This window comes from Talpa occidentalis, unplaced genomic scaffold (assembly GCF_014898055.3).
Source record: "Talpa occidentalis isolate TD23 unplaced genomic scaffold, MPIMG_talOcc4v2.1 talOcc4.16, whole genome shotgun sequence".
Lineage (NCBI taxonomy): Eukaryota > Metazoa > Chordata > Mammalia > Eulipotyphla > Talpidae > Talpa > Talpa occidentalis.
In genome coordinates, this window is record NW_023601653.1 from 11,579,452 (window position 1) to 11,597,410 (window position 17,959).

At 40.7% G+C, this 17,959-nt stretch overlaps 2 protein-coding genes across 4 annotated transcripts in view; one reads left to right on the plus strand and one right to left on the minus strand.

The window, feature by feature from the left end:
- The window catches only part of GLT8D2 (glycosyltransferase 8 domain containing 2), a 30,104-nt gene extending 29,340 nt beyond the window's left edge, over nt 1-764 (plus strand). For both annotated transcript variants that reach the window (XM_037513738.2, XM_054696095.1), the window contains exon 10: nt 145-764. In XM_037513738.2, coding sequence (XP_037369635.1) covers nt 145-317 — 173 coding nt within the window. In that variant the 3' untranslated portion in view covers nt 318-764. The remainder of the gene's footprint in view (nt 1-144) is intronic.
- Nucleotides 83-17,951, minus strand: TDG (thymine DNA glycosylase). Of its 2 annotated transcripts, none has more exons than XM_037513739.2 (10): nt 17,777-17,951; nt 11,150-11,286; nt 9,078-9,337; nt 7,948-8,017; nt 6,725-6,860; nt 6,449-6,531; nt 6,270-6,364; nt 3,765-3,936; nt 3,234-3,359; nt 83-2,812 (listed from the first exon to the last, which is right to left on the minus strand). In XM_037513739.2, exons 1-10 carry the CDS (start codon nt 17,797-17,799, stop codon nt 2,679-2,681), a joined length of 1,236 nt encoding a protein of 411 aa, XP_037369636.1. In that variant the 5' UTR covers nt 17,800-17,951; the 3' UTR covers nt 83-2,678. The 2 variants fall into 2 exon arrangements, with proteins under 2 accessions (XP_037369636.1, XP_054552069.1); XM_054696094.1 differs by lacking the exon at nt 17,777-17,951 and adding an exon at nt 16,785-17,569.
- Nucleotides 17,952-17,959: the final 8 nt, after the last annotated feature.

Sequence of the window (17,959 nt, forward strand, 5' to 3'; positions counted from 1 at the left end):
AGAAACTCTTCAGTGTAAGATGGGTGGTAGATTCTTCACTGTGTTATCCTTTGATTTTTTTTTTAACCAGGAAGTTGAATTCATTTTTAATATGAAACTTTTATTCTCTAACAAGTCTACTATTTTCCTCTAAACACAACAAAGGCTGGAATCCAGATACCAGATATTCGGAACACTTTCTGCAGGAGGCTAAATTACTCCACTGGAATGGAAGACACAAACCCTGGGACTTCCCTAGTGTTCACAACGACTTATGGGAAAGCTGGTTTGTTCCTGACCCTGCAGGGGTGTTTAAGCTCAATCACCACAACAGCTGATATAACCTGATGTTATGAACATGCCCGGTACAAAAACGTGGAATTGTCCATGTGTAGCCTACCATAACATTGTTCTTTATGAACAGGATCTTTCACACAATTGAAATATAAAAAACAAAACTCCTGTGTGCAAACTGTACCTTGGACAACAGGGACTGATTTACTTCCTTTTGGAAATCAAGATTAGGAAAAGTATACTGTTGAAGTATATTGTTGAAAGAAACCCATCTACGTATCGCCAATTAATCTGCTTAACTATGCATTACAATTAAATCCATGCATTTCAAATTTTTTCTAAATGTATTTTTCATGTGTAGGTATTTTTTAATGGGTTGCCAATTTTGTCTTTTGTAGAATAATATATTATTTTATTTACGGATGTCTGAAAAAATAAAATGTTCATAGATTTTTATGATTTTCATTATGTATCTTATTCAACATGCTAAGTATGATAGAAGGTAAATTGATCTCAGGCTTAAAGGGAAAAAGAATACCACTAAATCCTGCTAGAGAAAAATCTGCAATGTCAGGATACTCATTCTGAACATTTTTTATTGTAAAAACCACCAGACTTTCAAATGAATGTAAACACTTTTTCAATGTTATTTAATGAAAAAGTCTCATATTGTCTTGCATAGGATCTATCAACATTTACTACTCATCCATCATTTTTAAGGAAAAACACCATTATTGGGTGCTTGGGAAATCCTCAAACCCATACTCGAATGTCTGTCATTAATTTAAAGGGCATTTTCTCCACTCAAATAAAACAAAAAAAGATCTACTGTGAGGCTACATCATTATAAACTAAAGCGACACCTAGTTACATGCTTTACATAATCCCAGGAAAAAAATAATTCAATTGCTCCTCATTCCCGATGCAAGGCACTTCAAAGCACCCGCAAAAACATCCATGTAAACAGCAGTACAGTACATGATTTAAATAACATGAATGACGTTGACACAGCCTGACCTAGACTAAAGGAAAAAAAAAAATCCATCATAGCCACAGATAAAAAGCATGTTAAGATCCACAACACAAATTTGTTTCTCTTATCATAAAGAGATGAATAGACCATATAATCTCCTAAAAAAAAAAAAACACAAACATTAACCTAATAAATATTTTCATATTAAAAAACAGCATGCTCCCTGGGTATGCATGAAATCAGAATGTTCAGAGGGATCCGTCGTGAAATCAGATGGCATTTCTGAATACCCAGCTTTAGTATCCACCAGGTCTAGTAGTCTGGACTGTTTGTAGCACCTTGGAAAATGCATTAAGAAATCACAAAGGTACATTACTTCAAAGTAACCTTGCCATGAGGTTCACTTAGTCCACAGTAGCAAGTATCAATGATGCAGAGAAAGGATTTTCTAAATAACTGGCTATTAGATTTACCTAAGCAAGAAAAATTCTGTATTATTTATCTTAGTACATCTCATGTACATAAAGCACCAGTTTAAATACGATTATCAAATGTCTCCAGCACCTTGTTGCTCAGCCTGAAAGTTCATTTATCACCTTCTGTATTACATCCATAGAGCTAAATAGATTAGAACAGTGATAAGATACTAAAAAGAAATTTTCTTCTTCATCAAATGTTTATCTCAAGTAAAACATATGAAGTTTTAAAAGTTCTACTCCATCCTCTGGAATTTACTGTCCGAACAGAATAGTCTCTGCCTACTAGAGGATTAATACCCAGGGGCAAGGAGGCCAAAGTGGGGGTCAGCACCTGTCAGGGAGGCCGGGTTAGGCTCGCAGTGCAAGACCACACTGTGACTGGTTTCTACTACAAAACAACACTCACAAACGCTCTCCATGGTAACACAAAGAGATGTGAGTGTGAGCACAACCAGGGAACCCAGCAAACATGACTAAAATTCTACCATGAGACTCCACTGAGGGTTAACTTCATGTATGAAAACCGACACATCTGCCTCTTGACCAGTGGAAAATCTTACTATGACTATGCCCTTCTTAGGCATAAAACGGATAATGGTGAATGGAGGTTTATGCACAGTTAGTCATCAAGTATAAACATCCAGACCATTGCATTTTAAAATTATAGATTAAAAGTGACTCCCCAAAGGAAATTCATTTCTTCATAAATGAAATATAGTTATAAAAAGTTGGAATGATGATTAATTCAAATACAAAAACTCATACAAAAACCCTATTCTTTCCTTTCCAAGCTACTTACTTCCAATCATACAGTTGCTTCTATCACACAACTGTACATGATTACATCACAAGAGTAAAATACTAATAAAATACTTCAGTTAGCAAACTGAGGGCAACTTCTTGACAACTGCATTAAAACTGCAGCATTTACGCAGAGCTGAAACACGCCATTCTCAAGCACGGTTTTCTTCTTCCTGGCCTTGCGGCCCACAATGACTACTGAAGGGAGGGAGCTGCTCGGAAAATGGCTGGGCCATCCATTGCCCATTTGGAATGTCACCGAATGTTGCTTCTCCATTGTCAGCAGCTGGGGGTGGGGGGGGAAGGGTAGGAGGGGAGAGAATATTAGTTTATTCTGTTTTAAAACCTTAAATGGTTACATTAGGAGATTTTTAACAGTACAATGGAGAACTATTACTAAGTTAGTTAAGGAGGCAATTAAATTTAATTATAAGTCTGTTCTCTTTTGACATACGAGACTGACTAAATCCTCACTTGTTATTCAAGGAAGAAAATACAGCCGAGATGACTTAGAGTCAGTGACTTCAAGAAAATGAACTATAAAAACATGTGTAGCTAAACATCAAATAACCATCACATTTTCACTATTAATCACTAAGTAGATTTTTCTATTACTAAATTATTCTTGAAAAATTTACTTTTTAAAATTTTTTCCCAATCCTGATGAAACCAAGTCTTAGAAAAGAACCCACGAAGAGGGGACATACCCAGTCCATTTGAGGAGAAGCTGCAAGGGTCGCTATTGCAGGGGTTTTCACTGTAAGCACCACCATAGGCTGCTTCATAACCCGGGTCATATTTCTCTTCCTTAACAGCCATCTTCTTTGCATCCTCTGTGAGGATGAAAGGAATTTAAGATGAATTTTGTACAATAATTTTGAAAAAAACTTTATTCAGAAATCACAATTTGACTATTCACAGAGAGGGGGATATAGCTTTTGCCATAATCCTTTAAATGCTTTGTTCCATTCCACTAAATTAAGAACTTATACAGCCTATTAGATGTAACTGTAGGTGGACTACCATTTTTCTTAGATCCTCAACATCTGGGGGTGTACCCAGAATTGATAGAAGACATTGGAAAAATGAGGTTTTAATAGAGCTAATATTCATTATCAGGGCGTTCTGGCTCCAAATATAATTGTTTTCTTTTTTCTGCTTTTAAATCAGGTAACACATATTCTTTAACATATATAGAATACATGAATCGAATAAAAGGAATAGTAATGGTAACATACCTTGAGCCAGCTGTAGGTCAAATGTATATTGCACCTCTTGAACATCTGTGTTTCGTTCAATGCCTTTCAACTGATCTCTTAAGTCCTTCAATTTAATGTAGTAATGCACTTTGTCCTGGGCTCGAGGAAACTGAGCACATCTTGCACTTGATGATGGCATAACATAGCAGAGCTAGAATCGTAACACCTTAGAGTCAGAAATTTTTCAACTCTATTGAATCTACTTATATTAAGATTTAAAAATTTATTTTTCTTTGGGTTAATAACTTGATGCTTATCACATATTCAGAGTATCTGAAGCCAAGGAGAAAGACATTAACTTTGCTGTTTTGGATGACAGTGACAAACTGACCTTTACAGAGTGTAATTCCACATATAATAATATATATCTTCTGCATATCAAAAATTGAGACTGCTGGATTATGTAATTTCCAGTTGCAATTTTTAAATTGGCCTCTATGCTATGTGTTAATGAAAAAATATTTTGTTTTGCTTATCCAGCATTTAGGAGATCCTGAATCATAAAGATACGCTGGTGTAAATCCTACCAGGTTTTGAAACACTACATTTTCCAGTTTTAAAATACACAATTAATGTGATCTGGAAACTTGAAAAAGCAATTTTTTTTGTTTCAAAACTGAATCACCAACATCATCAATAACTATGAATACCTCTTGATAGAGAATACACTTTAAAAGATAAATGCACTTACAGTTCCTTGATTTTTTTAATTTTTAAAGATTTTTAAAGAACTGGGGTACAGGCCAGAGGTGCGGGAGGGTGAGAGGATTCACCAGAGGCTGAGCAGGGAGCAGAACAGGCAGACTGACTGAGGGGAGCAGCGGGCAAGATAGGAGAAGTGTGCCACTCCATGCGGGATTCTCCCCTGCCGGATGGGATCGAACCCATGCTGCTGATGCTGCGGACAGCTTCACAGCGCTGTGCTCAACCACCTGCACCACCAGGGAAGGCCCTACAGTTCACTGTTAAGAGCTAAAACTACCGGGCCTCCCCGGTGGCGCAGTGGTTGAGCGCTGGGCTGCAAAGCTGCCCGCAGCCTCTGCAGCACCGTTTCAACCCCTAGCCACCGGGTGAGGGTCCCGCATGGTGCGCAGACCTCTCCTGCCGCCCACTGCTCCCCTCAGCAGTGTACCTCAGTCCTTCTGCCTGTTCTGCTCCCCTCTCTGGCTCTGGTGAATTCTCTCACCCTCCCGCACTTCTGACTATACCCAGTGCTTGTATAAATAAATAAATAAATCTTAAAAAAAAAAAAAAAACCACACTAAAACTACCTATCATATGTGGTTCAAGTTCACATATATCCAAAAAATGCACCTGAGTGTCACCCAGCATTAAAGGGGCAACAATGTAGTGCTCTATGGTAGTAAACCCACCTGTACAATTAGCCAAGGAGACAAACTTAGGCCTCAATTTAAAGAAAGACCAGTGCTACTACCTACTTATCAACCATACATTTCAAAGGAATTAAAAACAGAAAAGATTGGGCCTCCCCGGTGGCACAGCGGTTGAGCGCTGGGTTACGGGGCTGCCCGCAGCCTCTGCAGCGCCGGTTTGATCCCCGGTTGCTCCCTGGCCACTGGAAGAGGGTCCCACATGGTGCGCAGACCTCTCCTGTCGCCCGCTGCTCCCCTCAGCAGTGTACCTCGGTCCTTCTGCCTGCTCTGCTCCCCGCTCTGGCTCTGGTGAACTCTCTCACCCTCCTGTGCTTCTGACTGTACCCAGTGCTTGCATACATAAATAAAATAAAAAAAAAAAAAAAAAAAAAGCTTTAAAAAAACCAGAAAAGATTTAAAAAGGAGACATTCAAATGTATGTAGTTGGCAAAAATGTGATTCTGAGAGCTCCACAAAAACCTGTTAGCATAATGGTTTCTCTATCATTTAAAGTTGTGTGCAACACAGAAGTCTGTACATGTGTGTTGTTAAAAAGTTGTAAACAGGCACTTAATTATATATATTTTTTAAAGATTTATTTATTCATTTATATAAGCATTGGGTACAGTCAGAAGCGTGGGAGGGTAAGAGAATTCACCAGAGCCAGAGTGGGGAAGAGAAACAGGCAGACTGACGAAATACACTGCTGAGGGGAGCAGCGGGTGGCAGGAGAGGTCTGCGCACCATGTGAGACCCTCACCTGTGGCTGGGGATCGAACCAGCGCTGCAGAGGCTGCAGGCAGCTTCGCAGACCAATGCTCAACTGCTGTGCCGCCAGGGGAGGCTCTGCTTAATTATATTTTGAAGGTAGTATATGAGCCAGCTCCTCTCATCATTTTAGCCAAACAACATAGCACTAAGTTATTAATGTGTATTTTAGTATAACTGTGACCAAGTCTGATTTAATGTGCTTGCACAGACATAATATAGATATTAGCCAACAAAGCAGAATACATTTTCATGGTATAATTCATAAAGGATGGCACAAATAAAAATGAGAACTAGCTAGGCAAAATTCAGTTGATTCACAAATGTAATTTTCAGGACTTACGGTTTCTGTGTCTGGGATCTTATGGGGTTGAAGTCCAAATTCTAAGTTCTTAACCTTCACTCCAAAAACTTCTTTACTAAAAATTTCATAAATACCTAAAATGAAACACAAACATATTTATATTGCTCATGATGTTAGCAAGCAAACAAAAAAGGATAAAATTTAAAAGTAAATCTTACATTTTCCATTAAAAACGGCTATTCGTGGCTGATATTTCTGTAACTTCTGCACTAGAATACGTCCTCCTTCACGAAATTCCTTACTAAAATTGAATGAAAGAGTGGTCAAAACACAAATATGGCAGTATTTATAATATGCTAAATTCTGACAGTTTTCAATAAAAGGTGAAACCTCAAACTATTACACTTGGTATGAACTATATATATGTGACTTCCCTAGAGTACAAGGCACCAGCTTGCTCAACCTCCAACCTCTAAAATCCACACTGTTATTACCTGGAAAGATCCTTGCTGCCTGGTGTCGTCCTTTCCACCATATTGGTAAACCCAATACCATACTTCCCTGGTAAAGTGTGATCATCCATATGATTGAGTTGGACTTCACTCAGCCCTGACATAAACAGACACTTCCCTGTAAAAAGAGAATTCAGTTTATTTCTGTAGAAGGTCAAAGGCTTTTGTCCCATGAATTGATAAGGCAGTCTACAGTCTATTCTTGGGGGGGAGGGGGAGGGGGAATATTTAGCATATTTAAAAAATTATTACATAGGTCAAATACCATATCAGGCAATTACTACGCTGGGCAACATGCTAAGCCCTTTACATGTGTTAGTTCATTTAATCATCATAACTATATAATGAGATATTACAATTATCTCCTTTTTACAGGTGGTTAAGGCAAATGCCTCTTGAATATTCAAGTAAGTGTAGGAAACTTTGAAATTTTGTTTTCCCTCCTAATAATTAATTGGTGATTAACACCACTCCCTGTAATACTTCTAACAGATAAGCATACACCAATGGACTCAGAACACTCTGACAGTGAAAAAAGGGAAAAGACCAAACTTCTCCAGAAGTTTTTCCTTGTTACATAATGGAGAAAATATGCTATTAGTTACAAAAACACATTATTAGCCTTGTTCTAAATGTTTTAAACATCAATCTTAGATAAAATCATCTGCATGAATGTTCTTTTGGTCAGCGATAGGTTAAGATGACAATATAACAGCAGTTATAATTGATTTTAAAGTTCACTCTACAAGTGTGAGGATCTTCAGCATTATTTTCTGCTAAATACGAATTATCTATACAAAATATCTTCAGTCAATTTACAACTTGATTGCTAATGCATTTGACCTCTCCTTGGAAATATGATAGCAGAAATCTGGAAGGTCAGCTTCTGTTTGCATTGGCACAAGGATTATTGTTACCACATCTATAGATGATAACTAAAGGAAATCATTCATAAAAGTAGCAAAGCTCATTTAAAACAATTCAAAAAGAGAAAGAAGTCCTTTTTCTGTCCCTCCACTTTCATACACCAAAATGTTTACTGTGACCTTTTATTTGTGCAGACACATATGGAAAGTAGGTATATTTACATATAATATAGCCTCTTTCTTTAAAAACACAATTTGGCGAAAACAACCCGCCCACCCCAAGTTATTAACAAAGTTATCTATTTTAAAAGTAAAATAATAAAAAAAGTAGCCACTTACAAAAATGGTTTCCAGGTCCAGGGTAATGATGCCCTTTGTAAGCAGCCATTAGTCCTGGATTTATGCCAATCTACAAAACAAAAAGTGTTTAAATTTTAGTCTCTAAAAGTAGGGTTTAACCCTTAGGGCTTCTGAGGAGGAGTGGTGGACACAATTTATTAAAATACAAATTTAATTCCACATCATAAGCATTATCATTTATCAGTGATCTACTCTTGATCTGAACAAAGAATTCCACTTCAAAGAAAGTTAGAAGTTTAAAAAGTTTCATTCCTGTTTTTAAAAACCAGTTTGACTCTCTGATAGCCAGGCCTCTGCTCCCACCACCTGGGCTGGAAGGAGGCCTTGGAGGAACCTGCTGAGCCGCCCATGTCCAGCCACAAGTCAGCCCCTCAGCTCCCGGCTAGCAGGCTTACCACCCCCCACACACACCCCATCTACACAGCTGCTGCATACTGACGTCTCTTAGGTTCCTGGCAAAAACTGAAGTTTAAAATCAGTGCTATAATTTATGGAAAACTCATAGTTGTCATGTGTGCTTGACAAGGAAAACTGCATTTAATTGCAACTCTCCATGGTGCAAGGGGTTGGGCACCGCACTATGAAGCTATCCACAGCCTCTGCAGCACGAGTTTGATCCCCAGTCACACGGCGTGGCAGACCTCTCCTGGCTCGCCCGCTGCTCCCCTCAGCAGTGTATTTCAGTCAGTCTGCCTGTTCTGTTCCCCACTCTGTTTCTGGTGGGTCCTCTCACTCTCCACACTCTGGCCTGCACCCCACCCACCTCTTGTATGCATAAATAAATAAATCTTAAAAAAAAAAAATAATTGCAACCCTCCACAGGAGGCACTATTTCACTGGTCTCACCAAAGAGGACACTAGTGTTTAGGAAGGGTAGGGTTTGTCCAACGTCACCCTGCAAGGCAGGAGTTGACACCAGACAACCCCACTCTGGAGCCCACCCTCTTAGACACTGACATGTAATAATAACACCACCTCATGAAGGGGACACCAGCTACTACCCAAAGGATTCTCAGAAATGGTTTTTAAGGAAAATGCTAATTTGCAGGGCTATCAGTTAAGTTAACCCACCAATGCTATTTATAAAGCCAAAGACTAAAGATGCTTACAATCACAATATCCAGGTTGAATGTCAAAATGTCAGGAAGAGTCTTGGTCAAAAGTTCGGCTTCTGAAACACCATTAAAACGGTCTACTTTTCTTTTCACTTTAAACGTGTCTGTAATTTTTTCTTGCTTTTCTTTTGACTTTTTGGACTTCCCAGATTTTTTGGCCTCGGCAGGTTTTTGGGGTTCCACTGGTTTTTTGGGTTCCACTGTTTTTTTGGGTTGTGTTGTTCTGGGTTTTCTTTTCCTTCCTTTTGGAGTCTCTGAAACAATCATTTCCAGAAAACCTTAACTTACGAACTTTAGGCAGTTTTCCCAGAAAAGTCATCCTTTACACTTTTCTAATTCCCAGCACCAGTCTCCCCTGCAATATTTTCCCCTAACCTCACCCTAGAACTGAGCTCACGTGGCCCCAGTCCCAACTCCGCTTCCCCTGCTAGTTGTTCTTAAGATGGAATGTCCGTAACAATTGGAGATTTATTTTCCATACACGCTTACCTGGCATCTTGGCCTCCCCAGGACAACAAATAGTTATGTACCATTTTATATGATTCCAAACATAAATGCATACTTAAGTAATCAAATGAAATAGAAAAATAGGGAGGGAGAAGACTGTTTTAACTCAACTCTTCCATAATTTCCAGCAGTAGAAAACTTCAAATGGTTTGTGGGCTTCTTTTAGAGATTATGAGAGTACATTCTGCTCCACACACAGGTAAAAAGGTAAATTTGGAGGTGCTAAGGGTGAAATCTCTGGGTTGGCATTATTTTTCAAAAGGCAAGACAAGGGATCTGATCTCAGGACCTAAAGTAGAGTTTCATGCTCTCAGCACTAATGACATATTAGGCTGAATAATTTTTGGTTGTGGGGGGCTGTCTTGAATATTACAGAATGTTAGCCTCAGTCTCTACCCAGTAGATGCCAATAGCACCCTGCCAGTCACAATAATCAGAAGTGACTCCACCAACACCAAATGTTTTGTGGGGGGTAAAATCATCCCTGGAAGAGCCACTGACCTGAAGTTACTCAACAGGAAGCTTTGCTTGGGGCCTCCCTGGTGGTGCAAGGGGTTAAGACGCAGCACTATGAAGCCTTCCTCAGCACTATGAAGCTATGGAGAATTCTGAACACATTTCTTATATAACACAACTACTCTGCCTTCTTTCCACCTCCCACCCAAAACCTACTCTCTTCGAATTCTCCACTTGGTGAATGTTATCTCCTCCTTCCAACTGCCTATGCTAGAAACCAGAAGTTACTTTCAGACTCCCCTATGTCCTTGTCCCCCATGTGAATCCATTAACCATGCCAGGTAGTTCTACCTCCTGAGTATTTCCTAATTCTGTCCTCCACCCCTTTCATTCTCCCTCATCTTTCCCCCAAGTTATTCAAACAGGTTTTAATCCACTTTTCGCCTCCAAGTTCTGCCATGCTTTTACCATCCCTTCTAGTGTAACATTTTCCTGACCAGTATTTTACAGGTCAGTCTACTTGTGTCACCTCCTGCTTACATTCCCTCAATAGCTCCTTGCTGCCTTCAGGACAGAATACACATTCTTTTGGTTAAATAACAAGCTTCAAGTGCCCCCATCCAGCCTGACCTCTCAGCCCAGATGCAAATGTCCTAGAATCACTCGGTTTTGAACTGTGACATGCTTCCTCACATCTCTGCTTTTGGTATGCTGGTCCCTGGGCTGGACTCGGCCCCACACACTTCTTTATGGGGGTAGTTTCCTCACCCTTGAGATTCAGAGCTCTCAGGGGCTGCCTCTGCACCTCAGCCCAAGTCAGGCGCCAGCCCCAAGAGCTCTCACAGCACTTTGCGCCCTTCTGCACCACTTAAGTGTGTGGAGGTATGATGCGTGTTTAATTGTATTTCCCCTACTAGATTATGAGCTGTTCAAGGACAGGATCTGCATCCTTTTCTTCCCCTAACTTATCACAATGCCTGGCACATACTGAGTACTTAAATGATGGATTAAATTCTTTGCATTAAAACAGAGCTGAAAACCCTTTCTTCAATAAATTGGCTAATACAACAGCCAGTTTCCAAAATTGTGCTGGTGAAGACTACCTTGTTCCGGTTCCGGAGCAGGAGTTGGGACGTCTCCTGGCAGGTGCTGCTCGTCCATAGCCGCCACGGGAGGAGCCTCTGCCATCATTTGTTGGAACGGAAATGCATAAAGAGCCTGGGCTTGCTGAAGGGAATGGCTGAAATGTGGAAGACACGGGGACATAATTACCCAAATGTAAGTTTAAATGATCAGCTACAAGAAACCTTCAGGATCCAAATATTTTGTAACCATAATTATCTAGAGTAAGATTGTAGGGGCAAAGAGAGGACAAAGAGTCATTCTAATACATACACATTCACTCAGTCCCTGGGTGCCTACTAACCGAACATGAACTTTCACGCTGTGAAGACAAGATGCGTCATCAATAAAACTTATCGGTCCTGTCAAGTCAGTCTGTATTTTCTCAGAAATGAGATCACAGGAAGCTTCTAGTACAAAGACTTGAAAGACCCACAAGCCCAAATGGGGCTATGCACATAAACACAATTTGTGTCTCTTTTTTATTTAATTCTCTCGTCACAGGGATCCCCTTCAATCTCAGTTTGTTCCTAGCTCTAGCTCTGTTCAGAAACAACTGACATAAAATCTTGTTAGGGTTGAAGATGTACGATGTGGCATGATACACATGTACTACAAAATGAATACCACTGCAGCTGGCTCACGCCTCTGTCACTTCACCTAATTACTATTTTTTTTTTGAGGTGAGAATATTTAAGATTCAACTTTTCAATACAGGATCCAGTGTTATTAGAATCACCAGAGTGTGTATCAGGTCTCCAGAACCACTTCATCTTTAACTGGAAGTTTATTTCCTTTGGCCAACACCTTGCCGGCCCCAATCCCACTCCAACCTAACTTACTGTTCTCCTTTGGTTTACCTACCCATTTGGTCTGTCTTTTGAATTGTCATTAGGTCTTGGGTTTTAATTTGCTACTAAGTGAGAACTAGAAATGGACATTTGTAAATGTCTAAATTTATGGGGGGAAAAATCCACTCTAAACTGCTTTTCTAAGCATGGCTTAAACTTTGTTCAAAATATTCTGTTCAATGCAAGGAACACAGGCCTTCACAGAAAACAATTTTCAAAATTATTTTTGAGGAACATAAACCACATCTCAAGCTGTTGCATCAGCACAAAGCTGGGGAAGTAAACATATTTTATGAAACTCACGTTATAGCTAATGTCAAATGATGCCATGAAATATACAGTAGGAAGAAAAACATAAGGCAAGAAAAGGGACACCTACCATTTAGCATGTGAGAGAAAAGTCTTATTTTCTGTGGCAAGACACTGCTTATTATTGATCATTTTCTTTCTCCACATGGCGTGGCATGGCGAAAGAAGCAGGGAGCTCACAAGGCAGAGATGAAAGGGCAAAGAAGTAGATTGTAAGTAGTGAACCTTACCGCAAATAAGGCCTTGGGAAGTGATTAGGCGCCATGAGGGCAGAGTCCTTACAAATGGGATCAGTGTCTTTTCATTAAGCAAATCATCACTTAATGTTTTTTTAAAAAAGGCACACAGAGGGTGGGGAAGAGACCATCACCCACAGTGGGGAGGTTAGAATGCTGGTGGCTCAGGGGTAAGCAGGAGTCCAATCCTCTGTTCATCCAAAGGATAAACTGCTGGGGAAGCATTTAAATGTCAAGCTATCTTTAAGGGTAAGTTGTAAAGAAAAGATTAAGAATTAGTGAGAAAGATAGTAAGCTGTATGTAAGAGCTATTTCTTTGACTACGTTGTTTTCAAATAATAGAAAAAGACATCAGCAATGATTTCATCAACTACAGTTCATTAACATGAAAACTACTGTGTTACTAAAAAACAAACTGATACTATCTAAAAATACAGACAATGCTTAATATATACATTTTAAAGTAGAAAAGAATATAAAAAGTGAGAACTAGAAGTTAAAATGTAAAAATGAAGAGATGTTTAAACAGTGCTTGGCACAAAGTTAAATGTTCTTTCTCCCTGCACCCACTTCTCTTTAATAGTATTTGTAGCTCTTTTCAATCAATGGTCAAAATAGTGGTTGGTCAGTGTTTATGATTTAAAAATTCCGAAGAGGTGTTGGCTATGGCCAGGCTAGGCGAACATGATAACCACTACACTACGGAAACCCGCTGGCTATGGCCAGGTTACATCAAGCGACATGTGCAGTCACCCTCTGGAAATTCTAGTACAACAGACTGTACCTTTTGATTGTGGCCAAGGCAGTTTTCTGAGATGCTAAGGGCCCCTTTTAACTAGAATGTATAAAAGTAAAAACATGTGGTCACAGTAAGTGAGCAGCCAGAGAAAGCATGAGGTCTGTTCTTGGACCTACCACCCGCCCTCAGAGTGACTGCCTCCAGTTTCACAGATGTGTCCTATTTTGAGCACTTCACAAAAACCCAGAATTAAAATATGCACATGAGTGAGCCACCGCTCACATTACAAAACGATTCTGACCTTCAAAATAAAAATGTCCACAATGAGGCTCCCTTAGCATAGTTAGGGGGTCATTAAGTATTCTTGGAAATTCTGGAGCTCAGAAACTGAAAGTTAAAATTTTAGAAATCAATTGGCTGAAGGAAAAGTGAAAAAGTTAGAAAAAAAATCCAAGGATTTTAGAAATGTAGATGAATTTTGAAAGAAATACAGAAAATTATCTTGAACATCAATGTATTCCTTAAACTTTCTAAAAAATGATCAGGCACTTTACAGTAAGCTAAATTAGAAAGGAGATAGAAGAAAAACAGTGGCATGGAAAATAGAATGGGTAAGTTCTAAGGTAATTATCTTTGAGTGCAAAAGTTAACCTGATCTAAGCCTCCCTGGTGGTGCAAGGGGGTTAAGTCTCAGCACTATGAAGCTATCCGCAGCCACTGCTGCACGAGTTCGATCCCTGGCCAGGGAGTTACCCACACGGCACAGCAAACCTCTCCTATCTAGCCTGCTGCTCCCCTCAGCAGTGGATTTCAGTAGATCTGCCTGTTCTGCTCCCCACTCTGTCTCTGGTGAATCCTCCTCTCACCCCCCTGCACTTCTGGCCTGTACCCCAGCTCTTGCACGCAGAAGTAAATAAATCTTGGGGAAAAAAAGTTAACCTGATCTTAATAAAATTCCTAATTGTCAGACCTTCTTATTACTTGGCAAGAGAAAGCATTACATCTGCACAAAATCCTTCATGAACTGAGTGCTAGGAAGTTTTCTGTATAATTTTCTGTTACCTAGTAATAAAATTTAGTAGTATAAATATGCTTCAATCTTTTTTTTCCAAAAAGATTTATTTATTTATGCATACAAGAACTGGGGTACAGGCCAGAGGCGTGTGGGGGGGGGTGAGAGGATTCACCAGAGACAGAGTGGGGAACAGAACAGGCAGATCTACTGAAATACACTGCTGAGGGAAGTAGCAGGTCTGCTGTGCCATGTGGGTCACCTCCCTGGCTGGGGATTGAACTCCAGCTACAGCGGCTTCAGGTAGCTTCATAGTGCTGCATCTTAACCCCTGCACCACCAGGGAGGCCCCTGCTTCAATATTAAGATGAAAATATTTCTCATGTACATTTGTTGTATGTATATATATATGGTGCTTCATAATTCCTAATGCCACAGAGCTTCTGAACACCAACTTTCTCTGTATGAGAGGAACAGCAGAAGAGCATTAAGTCTCTATTCACCCTCTCAGGACCTGCTGTTCCCTCAACATCAAAATGAGGGATGGGATTCAGTGACTTTAAAGATGTGGAGTGTGTGCAGGAAATGTGATCTCAATTTGTCCAGATTCAGAACAGATCCTGAAAGGCTATTTTCTGTAAATCTCTGATATCAAACTTGTAGGCTTGATGAATGCTTTTATTTCCCCTTGTTTACTGACCCCCACTCTGTTTACTCTTTGCCCCACAGCTGTTCTGAGCTACCTCTCTTTCCTGCAGTTTACCCTTCTTATTTCCTAATCTCTGCTTGCACCCTGTTTTCTTGAACTGTGGGGGCTCATGGGATTGGTTTTTACACCTGTCTGAAACCGATGAACTCTGTGTTTTCCAAGCATTTTTCTCAAAACAGACATACCTAAGACATATGAATGACAGGTGTCCAGTTAATTCAGATTTTGCTGTATTACAAAAAACAATTTCTGAAATGAACAACTCCAAATTTGTCAGTCCTATTTTCCACTATTTTAAAGATTTAAGTTGTTCTTTTTAAAATACCTTTCTCTTAATTAGTACTGCTGTAACAATAAAGACAGAAGATAACATATATTAGCTACCTCCTGTTATCCTTCCAATGCTGTCTCATCTAGTATGATTATTCAAAAGGGATTGAACCTTCTACTGTGGCTTAGTGGTCACTAGTTCTTTGAAAAATGTTCAACCACTGAGAAGTAAAATTGTGTTTAGCATCAACATCAATAAATTAAAAGACAGGTTCCATCTTTGCAACAAACAGGGACCCACGTGTCTATTTCAAGCATCAGGTCCCTCTCTTATTATCTACAAATTCTGCTGCTATCTGGCCTCTCACTTGAAATACAACTCACTCAGACTAGGAAATACAATTTCTGTTAAAGCAACTAAAAGTCTTCTTAAATGCTCTCAGTGATCTTAAGTTTCAACTCTCTCTTACAGACAATCACTCCAGCACTTCCAATCTGATGATCTTTTTTTGGTCAACACAGGAGATGAAAAATCAAAATCACAAGGAAGTATTTGTTTATGCTTTCTGTCAGCTATAGTAGCAACATGCCAGTGTACTAGCCAGAAAACCCAAACCTTTCTTGTCCAAAAGTCCTTTCAGATCTCTAACCTCTGGAAGGCCTGGTTTCATTCAAAAGTTAAACTTTCCGGTCTATATTCTAAAGGGTCTGTGTCCCTCTTCTCCAGTCAAGTAAGTGCTCTTTTCATGCCTGAGCACATCAGAAACAAGCCGGTCCTCTTCCTTTCTTCCTCTGAGTCACAGGACTGTATGTGCTATGTGCTTATTATAAGTCCTGAACCATCTCCTTTTTAAAAATTTTATTTATTTATGCATACAAAAGCTGGGTGTAGGCCAGAGGTGCGGAGGGATGAGAAGATTCACCAGAGACAGAGTGGGGAACAGAACAGGTGGATCTACTGAAATACACTGCTGAGGGGAATAGCAGGCAAGACAAGAGAGGTCTGCTGTGCCATGTGGGCTAGCTCCCTGGCAGGGATCAAACTCATGCTACAGTGGCTGCCCCATAGCTTCATAGCGCTAAGACTTAACCCCCTGAGCCACCAGGGAGGCCCTCCTTTTCCTTTTGAAAAGCCTCTATCCAAGGAACTTTTCCCCCTGAATTTTCAAAAATCAACCCACCAAAATAAAACAGTAAACTAATGACACCCAATGTTCCTTTTTCATTCCTTGACTAGCACAAAGCCAAGGGGGACAGAGCACTTTCTCAGCGTCATATGGGGCCAGTTATTTCACAATCTCCAGGGATAAACTCTTTAGAGTAGTAATACAGAAGTCTCCATATTTCTGGAGGTGGAGACTTTGTAAGCCAAAATAAAAAATGATCTACAACGCAGTGGCTGAAGTTAAGGTAGAATATAAGGCACAGTTTTGAGCTAAACACTGTATGGGAGACCTATCTGCTCTTAAGAAACTGAGTTAAGATCTTACAGCGTGTCATTTATTTGGTTTTATCCAGTTTTCAATTCTGCTCTGGACGAAGATCAAAGATGAGGGAATGCTGCGAGTTCTGGTGAGTACTTTGTAAAGTTCTTCTAAGAAAGAAAAACTTTATTTCAGTATTTGAGCCACAGTCTATCTCATAATCCCTTTTCCTAAACTTATTTTGGTTACTTAGGTAAACCCCTTGCAAAAAAATACATCAGAACAACACAGGAGAACTGGATTCCCAAAACGCCCTGCTGGACAGCCCTAACAAGCCCGGAGAATAAACTGTCTTGCCTAAGACCGGGCCCATCAGCCACCGAATTAGGGCAATTCTTCATTGGGTCTCCAAGTATTTTACTCCACCTTTGAAGTCATCGCTTCGTTTCACTTTAAACACCCTGTCATCCTACCTAATTATTTTCTCATTTAGTTCCCTGCCAGAAGTTCAAATCTCGAAAGGCCTACTTTTGCAAAAATGTTATCTCCATGTATCTGACACTACTCTCCAAAAGAAACATTCGAAGTGGATTCCTGAGATCCTCCCTAGGAACACTCAGAAGACACCTGTCGATGACTCCTCGAGTGAGCTACCTCCCCGTGGCCCTGGACGCAGCTTCTAGCAATCCTTTAGGGGAGAAACTCAGGGTTTACTAACTTTAAAATTAAAACTGCAGTGAACCGGGGAACGCTGCCTTTTTACGGCCCTTTGCAAAGTGATGGCGGGTGCAGCGAAACATAGCCAAGAACGGCCACCAGGGACCGGGCAGCTTACTGCGGCATTTTCAAGTTAAATGACCTCGGCAAGGCCCGGGCGGGGGTGCAGGCGCAAGACGCGCCTCCTAGGACCGCCCGAGCCGGCCGGCAGTGCGCATGCGTGGCCGCGGCCTTTGTACGCGGGCGGCGGCTTTTAAAGACCCCCGCGTGCGTGCGTGCGCGCGCCCGCCGGGCCTCTCGGCCGCGAGGGGCGGGGGAGGGGCGCGCTCCGCCGGCCTTACCTGTCCGCGTTCTCAGCGTCCATCCCCCGCGGCCGGCCACTCCTGCGGGCGAGCGAGCGGGCGGCTGGTCGCTAGTACGGCGGCGCAAGTACGTGCGGCGGCACAAGAAGCAGAGAGTTGGCCCCCGGTCGCAGCGGTACAGGGACAGCGGCTGGCGCCCAAGCTCCTCCCCCAGCCTTTCGT